General features: G+C 45.3%; 1 protein-coding gene and 1 long non-coding RNA gene across 4 annotated transcripts in view; one reads left to right on the forward strand and one right to left on the reverse strand.

Annotated features, from left to right (window-relative positions):
• LOC105186818 (tyrosine-protein kinase Drl) overlaps positions 1–11,083 on the forward strand; it is a 152,445-nt gene extending 141,362 nt beyond the window's left edge. For all 3 annotated transcript variants that reach the window (XM_011147293.3, XM_025301268.1, XM_025301267.1), the window contains 4 exons: positions 4,537–4,693; positions 6,452–6,719; positions 8,684–8,870; positions 10,131–11,083. In XM_011147293.3, the coding sequence (XP_011145595.1) occupies positions 4,537–4,693; positions 6,452–6,719; positions 8,684–8,870; positions 10,131–10,379 (861 nt within the window). In that variant the 3' untranslated portion in view covers positions 10,380–11,083. The remainder of the gene's footprint in view (positions 1–4,536; positions 4,694–6,451; positions 6,720–8,683; positions 8,871–10,130) is intronic.
• Positions 1–19,647, reverse strand: part of LOC105186819 (uncharacterized) — an 86,489-nt gene that overhangs the window by 14,770 nt on the left and 52,072 nt on the right. The window lies entirely within an intron of this gene.

Genomic DNA, 19,647 nt, shown 5'->3' on the forward strand with positions numbered 1-19,647 from the left:
TCCAAAGTATCCCTAAAAAAACCATGTCGGGGCCTGATGTTGTAATAATGAGACATCCCTTTTTAGGGCATCTTATTTTCAACCTGATCGAGGCCTTATGCTTCATAAGGATGTCTCCAGCAATCTTTTGCTCGGGATGTTTCAAGTTCGTTTCCAAAATACCGTAGTGTCAAAAATGTCTTTACATTTCTCCCTCCCCCCCTCTCTCTCTCTCTCGGAGCGGCCAAGGAGCCACGATGTGCCACAACGCCGGCGAACGAAGAGATATCCGCATCGTGCGACGCGAAATCAATCGAAGCGCTTCGCACTCCCGATTCGAGATTCCGCAAAACTAGTTTCCCGGAAAGTTCACATTAGCCCCGAGCGAACGCGAAGCGCGGCGCTTTGGCAGCGGGGGCACCGAGCAATATTAAGCAGTTTGCGTAAATGACGCCCCCGGAGCGACGTGGCGCCCCGGAGAACGGCAGACGACGGAGACGATTAAACGGCGGATTAAAAACGGCGCCGGTCTCGGATCGTTTGGCATAAGATAGCGCGAGCGGCAGCGCAAAACGTGGAGGCGCCGCGTCGCGCGATCGCCTCGTTGAATTGGCAATTACGCTGCGATGTGTCGGGCCGCCGTGTCGTGGCGTTATTAGTCGCCGGGCTTACGCAGGCCGATTCTTCGATTTAATTAATTCTCGCTACCGTGCCTCCTCTGCCTAACCCGCGCCCCCTGCCCTAGCCGTCACACCCGCGTCACCGTCTCTCGGCCTGAGCGACTCTTAATCGAGTGAGACGGGAAACTGTATTATTAAATCGACAAAGTCGAATTAAAAGTGCGCGTCACCCTGGGCATGTCGAACACGGTAGTCTGGAAACGAAGCTTTTAGAGCGCCTTCAACGAGGTGCGGGCGAACGAACGAACGAACGAACGAACGAACGAACGAACGGACGAACGGACGAGCGAACGAGCGGACGAACGAACGTGATGTTTGACGAGAGCCTTTCAGTAAATAAATCAAATTGCCGCTCCGTGGCGGATGAGCTAGAAATGCCTGTCCTCGGCACTACACGTTCGATACTTCGATTTTGATTTCGTAATGTAAACAGCGGAGTAATATCCATTATTAGATTGTTATGAAAAGTTTAGGATATTCCGGGCGCGCGCATATCTTCTATCATAATAATTTTCCGTCGGGACGGACAAATAAGTGATGCGCGATGCGAGCCGAACGGATCGCGCGAGTCGCTTCAATTTTTACATTTCCTAAATTCAAACGGTTCCTGCAAAGTTGGAGCGCATCGGGAGTCACTCGCGCCGGATCGGCCGCGCTTGTTGCGTCGGCCGAGCGACGAAGAGGAAAAGCAGGCTGGGCGGGAGAGAAAAGGGAAAAGAAATGTAAAATTTAATCAGAAATAATTTCGTAGCGGCGCCCGCGGTTTAATTACGCCGGCGAGTTTACGACAATCGGAAACCAGACGAGACGTTAATTCTTAAGGCAATTTATATTTATAGCTTCGTTACGCCAGTCCGGATTCTATTCGCACCTTCGGCGCGTCGAGCGGTCCCCGGTCGCAGCGGCAATTTCCACCTCGCTCATCACGTTTTCATCGGGAAACAAAAAAAACACACGCGCGCGCGCTCAGGGAGAGACGAGGATCGAGCCGCGGGAAAAAAAAAGGGGAAAAATATAACCGCGAGAGAAAGCGAAATCGACGAATCGCGTCCGTCCGGATCCGGGCTTCCCCGTCGTTCGCGCGAAAACAACGTTCGCCAGGCGCGCCGACACAATTCGCCTCTGCAATAATCACAGACCTCGATAAGCCGCGGAATTAGCCGCGGTGTTTGCATTTTCACCGGGCATCCCACGCCGCGCGCGCTATCCGGGAATTTCGTAAATAATTTCCGAGGCCAACCGGTCCGAACGCCGCGCGGCGCGCCGCGCCGTCCATTCGTATATATCCGAACACCCCTCGCCCCGCGCCCTGGCGCAACCCTTCCTGAATCCAATACACCAGCCGGTAATTTCGCGGCGCGGTCGCATCGACGTGTTCCGAACTGGTTTTCCGCCGTTTCCTTTCCTTTTTTTCCGCACACCTCCGCCCGCCCCCGCCGCGGCACCCCCCCGTATCCCGTCGCCACCACCTCGTCGGTCTCCTCCTGTCTGTGCGTGGGCGTCTGCCCGCGCGCGTGTGCGTTTGTCCAAATGGAGAGCGGGGTTGGGGCCGAAGGCAAAACTCCGGAAAATTGAAATTAATGAATAGTCACCCCTCCCGTACGCGCGCGCGCGCGCGCGCGTCGCGTAGCTTCCTCGCGCTCTACGTCGGGACCAATGGAAAATCCGCCTGGCGAACAAAGAGGGCCGCGCGCGCGGCGATGCCATAACGACGCCCGTGGGGAGGCTTCTTCCCTGCGCGTCCCCGGAGGACCGACGTCGGGGGGTCTCGTCGGCGTCACCTTACACGCGACAAATGCCTTTTTAATGAATCTCCGCCTGATGGATTTTCTTTTTTTCGGCCGTTATGAATTATGCAGACTCGCGCCCGCGCCCGATCGAGAATTTAAACGAGAGCTCGAGTTGTTAACTACGACATATAAATAATTGGAGGGTTTATCTCCCTCTCCGCTTTCGGGAGCAAGAAGAAAGGGAGAGGGAGAAACAGCGAGATTTAAAGCCCACTAATTACACACGTGTAATTCTACCCTCCGCTCTCCACATCTTCCGGTTTTGTTCCCGAAAAAATTATTTTCCCCGGTTCACGATCCCTCCTCCTTGCCGATCTGTCCCAAGACGGATTGAGACTTTGCGCTATGTGTTAGGTCTAGCAGTGTTCATTGTTTCCGATTTTCGATAATTTTCAATCTTTATTTAAATATCAATAGAACAAGATTAACCAATGAAATATTCTCCGTTGAACTTATCGATGGATTTACGCCATTAATCGGACAGTTGCCGAATCTCATCGCGATAGAAGCTCGGTGGCTTTGAGGCTGTAAAGTCGTCGATGAAATTTCGTACGTCGCCAAGTATCGAAAAATATGTATCAGACAGAGCCGCGTGTTGCATCGATCGAAACAAGTGAAAATCTGATGGAGCCAAGTCTGGAGAATACGCCCAAATATGAGATGGTTTCCTTTGTATGGCTCCTGCTGTATGCGGTTTAGCATTGTCGTGCAGCAGGATGACTCAACGGCTGTCTTATCCAGTAAATGGCCTTTCCCTCTCAATTGCATCGCTCAAACGTATCAATTATTCTTGGTAAATCTCTGTTTTAATGGTTTTAAGAGTATGACTCATAGTACAGTATACACTTATGGTCCCACCATATACACACTGAGAAAAAATTGTACTAAAATGAAACAAATATTTGTTCGAATACAACTGTTCGAAACGACTAATATCATAAATGAAATACAGAGGTTCTCTGAATGTAAACTTTTTTCCTGAATTTCGGAAAATAATTGTTTAATTTAAATAAATGTATTCACAGTCGTATTCGAACAAATATTTGTTTAATTGTAATATAATTTTTTCTCAATGCAGAGAACTTCTTTTCCGAAACGTTTAAGTTTTACTATCGACATTGTTGGTTAATCAGGATCTACCTATGATATTTTGCGTTTAGGATTTTCATACATAATTCATTTCTCATCATCTATTACGATTTTGTGCAAAAAAATTTTTTTTATTATCTGGCAAAGTAACGCAGCGATCAATCAGCGATTTTTGTTGTCAATGGTTAGCTCGTGTAAAACCCACTTCCCTTCTTTCTGTATGTTTCCCATAAGATGTAAACGATCATAAATAACTTTCCGCTTTACTCCATCTTTGCTGCAAGTTCTTGTTGTTTGTGCCATATTTTCATTCAGCAGATTTTGCAACTCCTCGTCTTCAAATTTTGCTGGCTGACCGGGACATGGTTGATCGTGAAGGTCAAAATCACTACTTTGAAAACGTTCAAACCAATTTCGGCACGTGCGATCGGTCATAGCATTTTCGGCATAAACAAAAATTATTTCGGCTGCTTCAGAAGCGTTTTTACTTAAATGAAGTGCGAAATGCATCGCGTATCGAATACGCTCTTTGTTCATAGCCATCGTGAACACTACTGATTATTTGTGGTTATGTGCATCAAACGCCAAACCATATGTCATTTTGGAAAGTTAAATGTCAATGCTTTAAAACCGCAAAAGAGCGGGAGAATATTTCAATTTCAAATTTTGCTTTGAGCTATGTAAAGAATTAACTACTTTAACCAAAAAACCAGAAAAACCAAAAAAGTCAATTAATAACCAAAAAATCAGAATTAACTACTAAATCTAATATATTTTATGTTGAACCAATCGCGATTGGTGCAATAATTAGTTCGACGTCTCTACGTGGTGTATCTTAAGAGATAGCTGTGTCTCTTTAGATACGTACTCATTAGCACGTATTATCGAAAGATCACGCTTGAAATAAAAAGTTACTGGAGACTCGATTTATTATTCTTATCAGTATTACATAAATCTCCGTGGGAGAACACACCTGAGAGTGTCTTATCGATTTTTAGTCGACCGATCCGTGCGAGAAGGCTAGAGCACTCGCTGTCTCAAGATCGGCATTGTACTGCCGTAGCCTCGTGCAGGAGGGCACTTTTGGTCGCGTTTACAAAGGCTCTCTGGATTTAGCCGGGAGGGAGCAGGAAGTCATCATAAAGACAGTCACAGGTGAGAGAATTTATTTCTGAGAAGTCATAACGGAGAAATCTGATTTTAACCCTTTAACGCCCGACTTCTTTATAAGTGTTTTAAGAATAAAATTTGAGCTTTTTTGAACTGACACTATAAGTAGTGATAACCAAAAAAATATCAAAATTTTATATCTACGAAAAACTACGAATTTTCCAATGTAAAGTAATGTAAAGTAAAATGTAAAGTAATAGTTTACTTCTGAACGAATAAATTTGTATTTTTTTTTGTAAATATAACGGTAAAAGTGATAAACATGGACACACTCAGAGATGGTTATCCAGATGGAAAAACCGCGAAACAATTACACGGAAAATCAGCATCAATCGTTTACTTCTGAATAAATGAGTACATGAAGATTCCGCTTTTTGTTTGTTGGTTTCGTTAGTTTGAATTTTTTTATCATTCGTTTTTTGTTTATTGGTAAATACGACTTGGATCCTAAAAGCATATACGAAATGAGCAACCTATGCAGAGAAAAGTGAAGGGTAATCTATACGACATAACTCTGATAGTCAGCTTGACTATTTTTGAGCTGAAACCTTACTATATTTGTGAGTGAAGTTTATCATTCAGAGCGTCAAGCTTACTATTTCAGAAGAATATCTTATTGATCACCATTTAAATAGATTCAATCGTCCCTTCATTTTTCGTCACATAAAAAACTGTAGGTCACCAGGTTTCACGAAGATAGGTTGATTTCTTGATTTTCGTGTCCATCATATTGAATTCGCCATTTTGAATTTCTTTATTCTTTTAATTTCACATTTTGCATCTGAGAAAGCTTCCAAATGTATAAAATTATAACAGATACCAATCTATTCATTTATAGTGCACTTCTAGATGTTAGTAACAATGCTAACTATGCCTACTTGGAATTTGACAAAACATGTTATCATTAAAATTGAGCTAAAAACAGACTAAACCGAATTTACATACAATTTATATAGCATTTTTTAGAAGAAGAATTCACCTTTACAATGGTTTACCTTTACAAAGAAAACGAAAATATCTCCTTTTTTGACTAAGTTATGAATTCTTAAAAATGCGTTTCTGGTAACTATAGTTACCAGTAAGCGTTAAAGGGTTAAGTAGCAAGCCTGCAAACATGATATCGTGTGTAAAGCAAGTCAAATATTTTTTTTTCGATTATAATTTCTTCCAAGGATACAGAGACGCGTTTGTTCAGCTGAAATTTTCGGTTTTATAATAAATGGACGATTGTATGTGCGGCGAATCGATCAATTACGAAGAGCAACTTGAATCTTCCGTGCGAAGAAACGGGAGACACAGTTCGTGCACATCAGCGAGTGAGAATACCTGTTCAAGATAAAATAGAAAGTCGGTGTACCTACAATCGGCTACCTGCGTTTCACGACTGGGCCGAGCAGCATTTGTCGGCTCGGTACTCGAGCGTGAAACGTTGAATGCTCACGACGCAATTTCTGAAAACGCAATATTATTCAAGCCGAACGATTATTTGCGTAGCTTGTAATCGAATTTTGCGATGGATTCACTCTGTTGGAAATATTTTCGTGCGCAAACTGTTCTCTCTCTCTCTCTCTCTCTCTCTCTCTCTCTCTCTCTCTCTCTCTCTCTCTCTCTCCCCCCCTCCCCCCCCTCTCTCTCTCTCTCTCTCTCTCTCTCTCTCTCTCTCGCTGTCCCAACGATAGAAAGAGAGAAACTAAACACGAGCGAGCGCTGAAATTATAGTATCGCGAATCGTGTCCATTCCAGAAGTGGCGTCCGCTTACCAAGCCTCTCTTTTGGTGGTGGAGGGCTCGCAACTGGCCGGATTAGTTCACGCCAACATCGCCTCTTTGGCGGCCGCTTGCCTGGACAGTTCGTGTCCCTTGCTGGCTTACACGAGCACTCCCGGCGAGCTGATCTTGAAGGTCTATCTTACCGATGGAAATCATCATCCGGTGACTAGAGACCTGGTGCACGTTGGCGCACAGGTTGCCAGGGCTGGAGCGTTTCTGCACGGTCGAGGACTGCTGCACAGGTGAGAATGGCGCGAATCGCGTAGTCTACATCTCCATTTTGACGCTATTAAATTCAATTATGTCGACGAATAAATTTCGCAAAGCTCCCCATTATTCTCTGCGTAGTACCACATAATGTATAACTGCAGTTACAACGAGAGGATCAACTGCTCTTGAAATTTGTCAAAATCAGTTATAGACGTTAAATGATTAAGAAGAGTTTACACGTCAAACAAACCGAAAGTGTCATGTCTCGTCAATATCTAGCGGGTTATTTGTTTTATCGAGATTTATTGTCCAGATGACGGTCATTATCACGCTTTTGAAATTTGTGACAAAAGACGTAGCCAATGGTATTTTAAATGATTAAGAAGAGTTTACACGTCAAACAGACCAAAAGTATCATGTCTCGTCAATATCTAGCGTGGTTATTTGTTTTATCTGTATTTGTTGTCCAGATGACAGTCATTATCAGCTGAGCCGTTCTCCTGTCTTTTGGCCCTTTGACCGAATAATTTCTATTGCTTCATATAATTCAAAGGCTAAACGAGCACATTAACAATTATTATTATATCGTTATATTATCGTTAGTTATGACAAAAATATTCCGCTGTAGTTTCATCTGCCGTTGTAGAAGAAGCAACGGTTTCGGTCCGCATTTTGCTCAGTATAGATCAATTTTATTAGGGGTATCGAAAAGTGTCTTTTCATTTTTATCATAAAACTTTGCGTGAAAATAATAAAATAAAGTTCGATCTTAATGAAAGTTGATATACATAATAAAGAAATATTAGCTAACCTGGAATTTAAATTGATTCTGAATTAAGGGGGGGGATTACATGCAGAAGGTTGTTTTCAAGGCTATTTTTACGAATTTTTTTAACAGGATATAAATGATAAGATCAATGAGCTTGAAATTTTCACAGTGTATTCATTAATGTTCAAAGTATAAAATAAATTTTATTGAATCACAAGAACCAACCCAATTTGTAATTATAGATAAAAATGCAGTTATCCGTTTGCGAGCTCTATGTTTGCTCTATGTTTATATGTCGACATAATTCCGGGCCTCTCACTACTCTGAAATAAAAAAATGAGAAAGATTTTTAAAATATACGATTGCTATTATAGCCCGTACCAAAATGAAGGCAGCGAAGCCAAGTTTGGAAAAATAATGACTGTTCAAAGAAAATATCGAAAATGAAACTTTTTCAACTTGTAATCATGTTTAAAAAAATGAATAAAATAAAATATAACTGTGTTCGAAGTAGGAGCGAAAAGTACATATACTGTATATTGTATAAAAATTTTGAGTTACTTGGTTCAGTAGTTTTTGCATAATCGTGTCGACAATTTAAGAAAATGATGTTGGTAAAGTTTTATATGTACTTTCCATATAGATAATAACAAATTTATTTTATACTTTGAACATTAATGAATACACTGTGAAAATTTCAAATCCATCGATCCTACCATTTTTGTAAAAAAAAAATCGTAAAAATAGCCTCGAAAACAGCCTGCTCCGCATGTAATTCCCTCCTTACAATTAAGGACCCATATTATACCACGGAAGGCCTTAGGATACGAAAAGACTTTCCGGTATCCCTAATATGTCAATCGGACATGAGATGTACGTGCAAAGGAGCCTGACGTTATTAATTGAATTTTATTGAGAAACGCGAGACCCAGGCGATTGGACACCGTCACGGCGGCTCCTTCAGCCGACACTCCGCGCGAGTAAAATCATCCTCGCGGCTGGCGCTTATCTCTTGACGCAGGGATATAAGATCTAAGCGCTTCTTGCTCTTGCACACGCATACGGGTGATATTTCTCCGGGTGAATTATCGTCGCGACAGCACAAAGCTGCCAATAAAGGACCAATGTCCCGGCGGCGGCGACAGTGTAGGCAGCGCGACCAGTCACGTTTATCGCCGGAATGTCAACGCGATCGTTTCCGCCTCAGGATCGATAATTCGTTTTCAGGGATATCGCGGCCAGGAATTGCCTGATCGAGCCGGCCAGTCTTCGCGTGAGATTGGCTGACGCTGCCCTCGCTCGGGACCTCTTCCCCCAGGACTACCATTGTCTCGGTGATAACGAGAACCGACCCATACGCTGGATGGCCTTGGAGAGTCTCCAGCACAATCAGTACAGCACGGCGACCGATGTGGTACGATCGCGATTAATGTCGACAAATGTCGCGCTGCTCCGCGTTTTTCTTCTCTTTCGCGCAAGCCGGCGCACAGTGGGGCCAGATGACATTTTTGGTTCAAAATTCAATAGAGACCTGAATTTCCAACCGATCATCGACACCAATGGATGAGGTTGATCCTGAATTAATTCCAAAGAGATCTGTCTAGCCGAAATTTTGAAAAAATTATCGGTTCAGGGTTCATGGGTTTAGGGTTTGTCTTAAAAGTTTATCATTTAAAGTACAGTGTCTTGGGTTCGACCTCAATGGATTCGAGCCTGTGGATACTAAATGCGAGACCCCAGAACTTATAATCACCTTTTAGAAAACTCAGAATTTCAAAGCTCATAATTTCAGCCCACATTAAGAAAGAATCCAGCCATATGGACCCGATAAGTAAAAACATGGGAGAGCATTGAACAAAACATCCAACCCTAACCTGATGGTGCCCATGAGCCCAAAGTTTATAAACCTCAGCTCATGAACCATCATACGGAGATGGAAAGTAATCACCGTCGACATTGGTATGACCCAATGTGCACCGCTGTTAGATAGAAACAAGTATCGAATAACGAGTATTTCACAAGTTTCTCGCGTTTAACGATAATTTTTCCTCTTTTGGGGTTAGTAATTCGAGAACAAAATTTTTTTTCTAAATTTTGGCAAGACAGATCTCTTCGGAATTTACTCAGGATCAATCTCATCCATTGGTGTCGATGATCGGTTGGAAATTCAGGTCTCTAGAGAATTTTCAACCAAAGAATGTCATCTGGCCTCACTGTGCGGCGGGTTGAACGGGACGAGTGAGCTTTCACACGTCACCCCCTTCCGGGCCTCCCGCGCCGGATTGCGCGCGCACGCGCGCTAGATAAACACTCGAGTGAAACTTTTATTCGCGAAATTCCATCGGCGGAGATAATTAGATTTCGCTAATAAAACGCTCGCGAAGAGAGAGTCTCTTTGTGTCGCCGGCCGGCCGCGGCTCCGCCCGCGGAAAATCGCGGACAGCGCAGGCCTCGCAGGTCTCGCAGGCGCCGCAAGTGCGCTCTTTGCACCGTTGAAATATGCAGCGGACATGCGTTAAAGCCGAGGACGCGACGGATTTTCAGTGCCGAAAAGTGGCTCGCCCGTGCGGAAAAGCGAGAGCCGGCAATTTCGACGAAGTTCGTAGAGCGCGACGGGCGAGCTGGCGATTGAAACGTGCCGTGTTGCGATCGTTGTTTCTCCTTTGCCTCGCAGTGGTCCTTCGGCGTATTCCTGTGGGAGCTGGCGACACTGGGCCAGCAGCCGTACGTGGAGGTGGACCCGTTCGAGATGATGGCGTGTCTCCGGGACGGATATCGACTGGCTCAACCGAGACCTTGCCCCGATGAACTGTTCGCCGTTATGGCGGTCTGTTGGCTCGGCCTCTCCAGGGATCGGCCGACGATGCCTCAGCTGCTCGCCTACTTGCAGGATTTCCACGTCGCGCTGGGCGGATTCATCTAAAATCGCTCGCCGCGCGACGAATCGCCGGATGTGGACGCGGAGGTGGCCGTGCCGGAGAAGCGCCGAGCGTCCGTCGAGCTCGCAATCAAATTCCAAAGTGAGAGAGAGAGAGAGAGAGAGAGAGACAGACAGACAGAGAGAGGGAGAGAGAGAAGAAAGCGAGGAAATAGAATCAAATCGCATGGAATTGAACGTCGCTGCGCCCATTTGCGACATGCACACACACTGCCTCTAGCGGTAGCAGGTGGACACCCGGTACATGTACGCCGAACACGGCGGTTGACGATTAAACGCACCGGCTGATTCGGTTTCCAGCTAATTACCAATCAAAATAGGGTACTGCCGTTGTCTAAATCGGCGAGGAAGCTCGCGACGGGCGGCCAAAAGTCGACACGGATACATCCGTCCATAGCAATTAGAGCGCACGTCAGCGCGGTTACGTACGCGACCAACTTCTGGCGCGATTCAAGCACGAAAGCCGAAGGGGAGCCTTATCTGGGAGGTTGCGAAACCGCGGCTGTTGATAAAACGGCGGATCGGTATCTGCCGGCGAGTGCGGCGTGCCGCATCGATATACGTGCGCGTGAGATTTCGTAAAGTACGTAAGCAATCGCTCCACTTCCGTTGGCGTTTCTTTCTCGGCGCCATCGGAAACCGCGCTTCTCCGTCTCTTCGTTCTCTTTCTCTCTCTCTCTCTCTCTCTCTCTCTCTCTCTCTCTCTCTCTCTCTCTCCCTCTCTCTCTCTCTCCCTCTCTCTCCCTTTCTCCCCCTCTCTCCCTTTCTCTCTTTCTCTCTTTGTCTTTGATTTTCACGAACAGTATTTTGTGCACGATCGAGAAAATCGGTTGAACCATCGAATCATGACGATGAACGAAACGATGACGTTTTGGCTAAACAATGGCGAGAAAGTGAACCGATTTTCCGGTGGAATACGAACGATTTAGAAATTCCAATCGGAAACATCAAAACTCTCCTCAAGTTAAGTCCAAGAGTCTAGATACTTCAGACTGAACTCTGATAACTTCCACCAGAAAGTTGGTTTCGTTCAAGCAAACATTCTCGGGGAAGGAATGGAAATTTCGGGTTTGCACGAAGCAACATCGCTTCGGGGAATCCGAAAATTCCAAAAGTTCCCTTCGAGCGAAAATGCGTCCGGCTCGCTCTACGTCATGTTGATTCAGCCGATTTTCTTTCTTCGTGCGGAACAACCCGTAGCGCGAATGAAGATCCGGCTCGCCGCGTGTATTCTGTTCGGTACTTTCGTTTATGACTCGGCTAAATTTACACGAATGCCAGTAAGGATCGCTACAATTCGCAGGGATGATCTTTTGCTTCGCGACCAGTCGAGATGTTGTCTCCTCGGTCCGCAGACGGAGCGATTCTTTAACCCCCTCGACGCAGTTGTAGCGCGAGACGACCGAATGAAAATGTCGCTCCTCTTCACGCTGTATTCATTAGCGTCTGTAAATAGATGGCCGTCTTAGCGCGTAAACTTCGGAACGCTTAATTCCCATAATGAAAGCCATACATTCAGCCCGACGATGGAGCCTTCCCGGCTCTTGCTCGACTTCTTCTTATTGCGAGAACGTGAAGAGGAAATGAGGAATAAACGGGAAGGAAAGAAAGAAAGAAGGAGGGGAGAAAGGAAGGAGAATAGCTCCCGATCGGGGCGAGATATAGATTTATACATTTCTTACGAGTGGCTGTACTGTAAAATATACGTTCTCATTCGAACGATGCACCAGGTTGTTTGACAAGTTCGCAGAGATTTTGTGGAAAAACGCAGGGCCGATAAGCCCGCAGTCACAGGCAAAAGTCGATCGCCTTCGCTTTTTTATGACCTCCCGTCATCGGAGGAACGGACGGCACTGTATCGAACAAAAATTATGCCCAACCATGAAAGCGACGCCTTCGGGAGTTCGCCTGCGCGAACCTATCACCCAAAAAAAAGTAATTTCAGAACAAGCGCAATCATCTAAATTTTAGAGGATTATTCTCATATATGGCCTCAAGAGGATTCCTCTAAGGTTAAGAGGAAAATATTATAAACACTATTGTTCTTAAAGTTAGAGGGATTATATGTTGTATGTATAATGTAAATCTTGTTGATTTTAATACAAATTATTTAATCTTTCTTTAAGAGGATTATTATTTATTCTTATTATACTTTATTCTTACTGGTTATACTTACTAGTTAATTTGAAAAAATTATTATAATGTATAGCGAAAAGTAATATATAAATATATATATATATATATATAGATGTGCTTTTGGCTTCCGTTCTACAATAAGCAAGCACAAATGAAATAAGATTATCACAACAAATAAATTTCCAATCAGTTTTGTTATGGACTTCATAGCTACAAAGAGGTCCGTCATAACCAATTGTATGAAGCATAGTTAAAAGAAAGAATATATTTTTCAACTTTTTGCAATAGAATATAAACTGTATTTGATCAAATATAGGTAAACTATCTTCGTTATTTGTTACAGCAATACACTTTTTTACAAAGCGTTCCAGATGTTCTGAGCCATGAGTATGTGGTTATTTTTTCGTTCATGTCTGAAGGTAGAGCTGAAGGTATGGCTGAACAAAAAAAGCCGACATTCAAATCAACATATTCCTCTTCATATAAGAGGAAAATTAATTGATACAGGAGGAAATCCTCCTGAAATAAGAGGAAAACAGTTGGAATAATATCTAATAAATTTCAAATGAATGGTTCACACTTTGGTCGCTTTATTGAAAGAGGAATCCTTTTTCTCTGTAAAAGGCTTCGCTTAGAATATGAGACTACGGTAAAAATCACTTTACAAATAGAATATTTTCTTTTGGGCGATCGAACAACCCGATGCATCACTCAACGATAAAGGCGGACGCGTCGTCGAGATGAAACCTAGAGCTGAATACCGAGCAGTTTAGCCGCGCGAAATCGCGCCTCCCGCCGGCCGGTAGAATATAAAAATCGAGAACAATTACCGAGAATCGGAGATTTTAATGTCCGCTAGCGAGATACTTTTATATTCCTCTGAAAGTACGACAATATTAAATTATGTAACACCGACACACGCGCACACGCACACACACACATACAGACACACAGACACACGGTTGTTGCGTAAGGCGGCTGTAAAAAACGCGCGGGATCGGTTAATTAGGTCGATGCGTTCTCATTGACTCGGCTCAAAGCGAGTCACCATCGGGCCCGCGCTTTTGTCGAATCGCGCGACGGAGGTTTCCCGTCGCGAGAGGAGAGGAAAAGAGGAGAGCGCGCAGCAGTGTATGCCGTTCATCGAGCGTGAGCCGCGCACGAAAGGCGTTCGCGCGGCCCGATCGAGTCGCCCCGATCATTATTCATTAACAATCGCGATTGCGAAACCTCGGATAATCGTGACCGGAACGACGGAGAGAGCAAAGCTCTTGGAACACTTAGGAATCCTATTGTCGTGTCTGACCTTCGGCGGACACACGTTCGTTGCGTAAATGGGCGCTCGAACTATACGTACTTTGTAGTTAGGATACTTATTAGCCACGCTGCGAAAACCATTTCGATTCCCCGTCTGCGCTCGCGCCGGCAAGCTCGGCTCTCGCAAGATCGACGGGACGGATTTGAATGTCAGGTCTCGGGGAAAATGGTAGCTAAATTTCTCCCTTTCGCTCCTTACGTGTCACACACACACACACACACACACACACACACACACACACACACACACACACGTCGATACGTGTCAATTCGCGACGATCTCGCGAACGACGCGCTGCTACTTCACAGCTCGACGATGGGCTTCGGTACGATCGAACATGAGAGGAAATGTCGAAAGGATAACAGAGGGGATGACACGAGCGTCCCCCTCTCTGTTTATTCTTAAGCGCTCGGTCGATAAAAAATTCGATAATGCCGAAATATCTACGACGCGAAGACAATTTCTGACAACAGGCATCGACGAGAGATACGATCGGCGGTTCGTACTAATAATTGTACAACTTGATAAACGACAATACACACACGGGCGATGACGTGTCTTCAGGATCTTTCGGATCGACGACACACTCGTCGATCCAAGAGAAAGAGAAAAAGAGAGAGAGAGAGAGAGAGAGAGAGGGGGGGAGAGCGGCTCGTCGGCGATGTCTCGAGCGTCTAACATTTCCCTGCTATTTGAATTTTTATCGTGGCGTCACTTTATTGTTTGTTGTAAATAAAATTACGCGCGTCGGTGTCAGCGATGAACGCGGCGAAAGGTTTCGCCGTGACATTTCCATCATAGAAAGACATTACCAAGGGAAATGGAGTTTGAAAGCTTGTGCTGCTCGGCTGCTCCCACCCCGGCTCTCTAAACGGTAATTAACATTTGAGCCACATAAAAGGAAAAAAAAGAAAGCAACAATAGAGATGCATACTGACGAGTCGAAGTTCGACCCGACAACTCTCTCGTTTGTTCGCGAAGCCGTAGAGTTTGCTCGCCCGTAGTTTCCCTCTCCCCCTCCCCCTCCCCCCTCCGCGGCTCAATTACACACCGGTGCGGTCCTGGCGTTTTATATCCTGTTTTCTCGTTCCATTGGAATATTATGCGGTATAAATTGCGCGAGTGAGCAACGCTGACGTGCCGGAGCGTATTACGCTTAATCGTATTAGTTCAATTGCGCTTATTCCATGTCTTTTCCTGTCGCAGGCGTAATTGCGCAAGTATCGAAGCCGAAGTCGGCGAGCAAGGCATACACGAGCAGCGGCGGGAACGCGGGACAAGAAAACGCCTTTATCGATGTATTAAACATGCAACACTGATCTCACAGGATAAAATTAAACCGCTCGCCGGAGTAACACATTATAACACCGATATATATTACGCCAGGATATCCCAGACTCACCGCCTTTCCTTTTAACGACAAAGTCACCACGGGGAGAGAATCAATTCGACGAGAAACACGAGATACGCGGAGCGAGCCGTAATCGGAGCGCTAATCGTTGTGCATTTCCACCTCTAAATCAGATTTCGATTTGCTCCACTCGGCGAGAGAGAGAGAGAGAGAGAGAGAGAGAGAGAGAGAGAGAGAGAGAGAGAGAGAGAGCGAGATTAGTCGCGCGCGAAAGTCCCGCCGACCCGCGGATTTCGCGGAGTCTAATCTCGCCGAGAGGAAGGACGACGACGCGGACCGGCCATTTTGCCCCAGGACGATCTGCATCCGATCGTCGACGAGATGATTTTGCGCGAATTTTAGCGACCACAGTGCGAATCGTACGCGAATCACACGAGGCCGGCACTACATTGGCGGCGCGAGGCAACGCGAGACACTTTTCAATGTACTCGATGTATAAATGTCGCATGTTCCTGACCACGACCACGACCTAATCGCACCTCTGTCTTTTACTCGTCGTTCTCCTTGCCCCCCCCCCTTCCCCCAACCACCTTCTTCCCCAACTCACCTATTCTATTCGTCTCCCCCACATCTCCAATTCTCTCCAGGTCTATCGATTCACCGCGCAGGTGTCGCGAGGACTTTTACGAATCTCTCTTCGCATAACTCTACACTGCGTCCGCAGGTGCGTCTAATAATTATTGATATCGCTATTTAATAAACTATCGCTCGCTACTATTTATCGCGGCGCTCGTAAAGAGCTGCGGCGTTTGCGTCTAACGAAATCGTCGGGTTCCATGATGTATTCGTATTCCACGATGGACGTTTCTCTTTCGTTCCCTTTTGTTTTCCCTTTTTTCGAATGGAGGAACAGGGTAGGCTATATACTGCACACTTTTTCGCTATCGCTGTACAATGGAAGCTGCTCGTTTCCGCGCGAACATTACTCTCTATACCCCCCCCCACCCCCCACCCGCTGCCGCCCCGCTGCCACATCCTAACCGCTCGGAGAGGAAAATCCGGTGGCGCCGGGGGTCCGGCTTGTTTCCACTTCGGTAACATCCATACATACACACATACACACATACACACACACACACACACATATACGCACGCACGCATACACACATATACTTGCCACACTCCCCGCCTTCAGGAACAACCCTCTCCTCGGACGACAGTTCCACTCATTGTAAATATCTCTAGCGATTAACAGCGGTGCGCCGAGAGAGTTGATTTGTGCAGATTCTATTATTTCCTACGGCGATTTACGGCATTATTTTTCAACGGAAAGTGAAATATACGTGTTAAAAAAAAACCTCAATCGCTTTTATACCCCTGATTGTATAATTATGACTTCCTAGCTATTTTCAGGAACGACTTCATCAAAATCAGAACGACTTCATATTCAAACGACTGAATGAATATGACATCTGTCATATCCGTCTTTCCTGCGAGGCTTTGTGGTTAATATTTATTCATGGTAATGTCCGTTATATTTTTGCCAACGAGGCTTGCATCAAGCCGTGATCTATTGGACGTATCATTGTTAAAGAATCAGTTTAAAACTCGTCGTGTCGCAAAATTGTAATCTTGATTTCTTTTTCCTGTTACTTCCAACGTGCTCTTCGTGCACAATTTCAAGCGAGGAAAATTACATCGATACGTCCGGGATGCGCTTGGTGTCGTTATCATAGGTTTAACCCTTTATATCCTGAATTAATTTATCCGAGATCTTCTTATTAAAATTTTATGTAATTAAATAGCTTTTGACATATTATAAACATAGGGCGTAAGAAAATAAATGTCATAATTTAATGATTTCAAGGTGGTATTCACAAGTACCGATAGGAATTGAAGGTAAAACACAGGAAAGAAGTCCCAAAAACATATGATTTATACAGAGCAGTACTTTTATTAGGAGTGTAATTTAGTTTCAAGGGTTTGCAAGAGATGGCACCAATGTCAGTTTTGTCGAAGACGTTCCAATCTCAGCCATTGTTTCTTATTTGCTTTCTGCTTTAATATTAATCCATGATATTTAGTCATTTATTAACAACAGGCGCAGTAAAAAAGCATGTTAATATCATCTTAAAAATGAAGCTTCCTAAAGAGCATTTTCAAGCATGCGTTACTTTTGTTTTCTAATCAGAAGAAAACGGCGGCTGAGGGTCATAGAATTCTAATATAAACTTATGGTGATGTTGCTCCATCAATTAAGACACGTAAATATTGGTTTAGACTATTCAAAAGTGATGATGGTGATTTCAATGTTAACGAAAAAGATCGCTCGGGACAAGCGAAGAAAGCAGATTTGCAAGCATTATTGGACGAAAATCCAGCACAATCCACTTCAAAACTTGCCAGAACATTAAATGTTGATCGTATAACATTGTTATTGAGGATAAAAAGTGGATCTAATTAGATAATTCTAAACGAAAAAATCATGGGTTGATCCAGGCCAACCAGCAACATCCACTTCGAGGCACGATATTCACGGTTCAAAGGTATTGCTGTGTATTTGGTGGGATCAAGAAGGTGCTGTCTACTATGAACTGTTAAGTCCGACTGTCACCGCTGATCGTTATCGACAACAATTATACAAATTGAAGCGAGCATTGGATCAAAATTGCGATCACCAATTGCGAATAAACAACGCAAAGTGATCCTTCTTTGACGACAATGCTCCATCTCATGTTGCATTATCAAGCATGAAGCAAACGCTATTAGGGCTGGAATGTGAAGTCTTATCGCACCCCTCGTATTCTCCAGACATTGCTCCATTCGATCATTACTTGTTCCGGTTGGTGCAACATGCTCAAGAGGATACACACTTTCATAACTTGGACCAAGTACAAAAATTCATTGAAAATTGGATCAGCTCCAAAGAAGAATCTCTTTATCATCGCGGCATCCATCTCTTGCCAGGAAGATGGGGAAAAATTGTTGAAAACGAAGGAAAATATTGTGATTAGAGCATTCGTTCATTATCTTGTCAAAGTGAATTAATTTTTGAGAAAAAAACCCTCGAAACTAAATATCACACACTCCTAACAATTCAAGTTATTGTGCGCAACAGCGGGGGGACAAAGCGCAAAGGTCGAAAAAGGGCGCGTCGCGCGCGTCCCACGAGGTGCAGCGCGAGGCTTAGGCTGCCAAACGCAGGGAACGCGAGAGAGTACACGAGGAGCGAGGACGGAGAGAGGTAAGAGGCCCTTTCTAAATTCGCCGGTGCCGAGCGGAGGCGGATCGAGAGAGGACCCGCTAAGCGCGGCGCGGCGCGGCCGGCCGGTTCACGCTCGGGCCACGCGCGCGGCGGAGGGGCACGCACTATTTCTTAATCCAAGCAAGAGAGAAGCGGGAGAGCCGAGCGGCCGACCAACGAAAATGAAAGTGACGGAGAAAGTGGCGCGGGGCATTGTTACGAAGCGTAAAGCCCGCGGTGCGACGAGATTACGCCTCGGTTGCGCCTCGTGGATGGCGGCGGCGGCGGCGGCGGCGGGATCCCGATCCGCGTGGGCTCTCACAACGTGCCGAGAGAGAACCGGCCACGTGTGTCCGTATACACGGTGTGTCCGAAACGCGCAGCCTCTCTCGCGCTCTCGGAACTTTCTTCTCGCGCGGTCGTTGCGTCGAGCGTTCGGCGTTGAGCAATCCGTAATTAACGATAGCTCCGTCTCCGCGCTTCGCTTGCATCGCGTTACGCGCGCGCGCGCCGGTTTTCGTGCTCGTCGGGATTTATGTGCGGATATGTGGGATTTATCTCGGGATGTGTGCACGGCGTGCTCTCTCGGCAGGTCGACGGAGAGCAAAACGCACGAGGAACGGCTGTTGAACGTTAATTGCGCGCGAATCGCGCGTCGTATCGCGCTTACATTGTTTCGAGCGAGAAATTATTGGGTCAGTCGGAAAGTTTCGTTTCCGTTTCTTTGCAAAACGTATTGCTTTATTTAAGAAACAAAATGAATAAGTATACATCAATCAAAATATTGTCCGTCGTTAGCGATGACTTTTTGCCATATCTCGGTCGGCAAGCGAATTCCGCGGCGAAAGAATGACTCATCCTTGGAGGCTATCCAGTCAGAGACCCATTTTTCGACGTCTTCATAAGAATTGAAGCATTCGTCAGCAAGTGCGTGTGCCATCGACCGAAACAAGTGATGGTCGGAAGGGGCACACAGTCTGGTGAATAAGCCGCATGGGGTAACACTTCCCAGCGAAGTGCTTCTAACGTTCCCTTGACTGATTTTGTGACGTGAGGCCGAGCGTTGTCATGAAGCAAAATCACTTTATGCTGTCTTGTTTCATATTCTAGTCGTTTTTCGTGCAACGCTCGGCTCAAACGGACCATTTGTTCTCTGTAGAGATCCCCTGTGACTGTTTGACCACTTTCCAACAGCTCATGGTAC

The sequence above is a fragment of the Harpegnathos saltator genome, unplaced genomic scaffold (genome assembly GCF_003227715.2).
Source record: "Harpegnathos saltator strain DR-91 unplaced genomic scaffold, Hsal_v8.6 scaffold406, whole genome shotgun sequence".
Taxonomy (NCBI): Eukaryota; Metazoa; Arthropoda; class Insecta; order Hymenoptera; family Formicidae; genus Harpegnathos; species Harpegnathos saltator.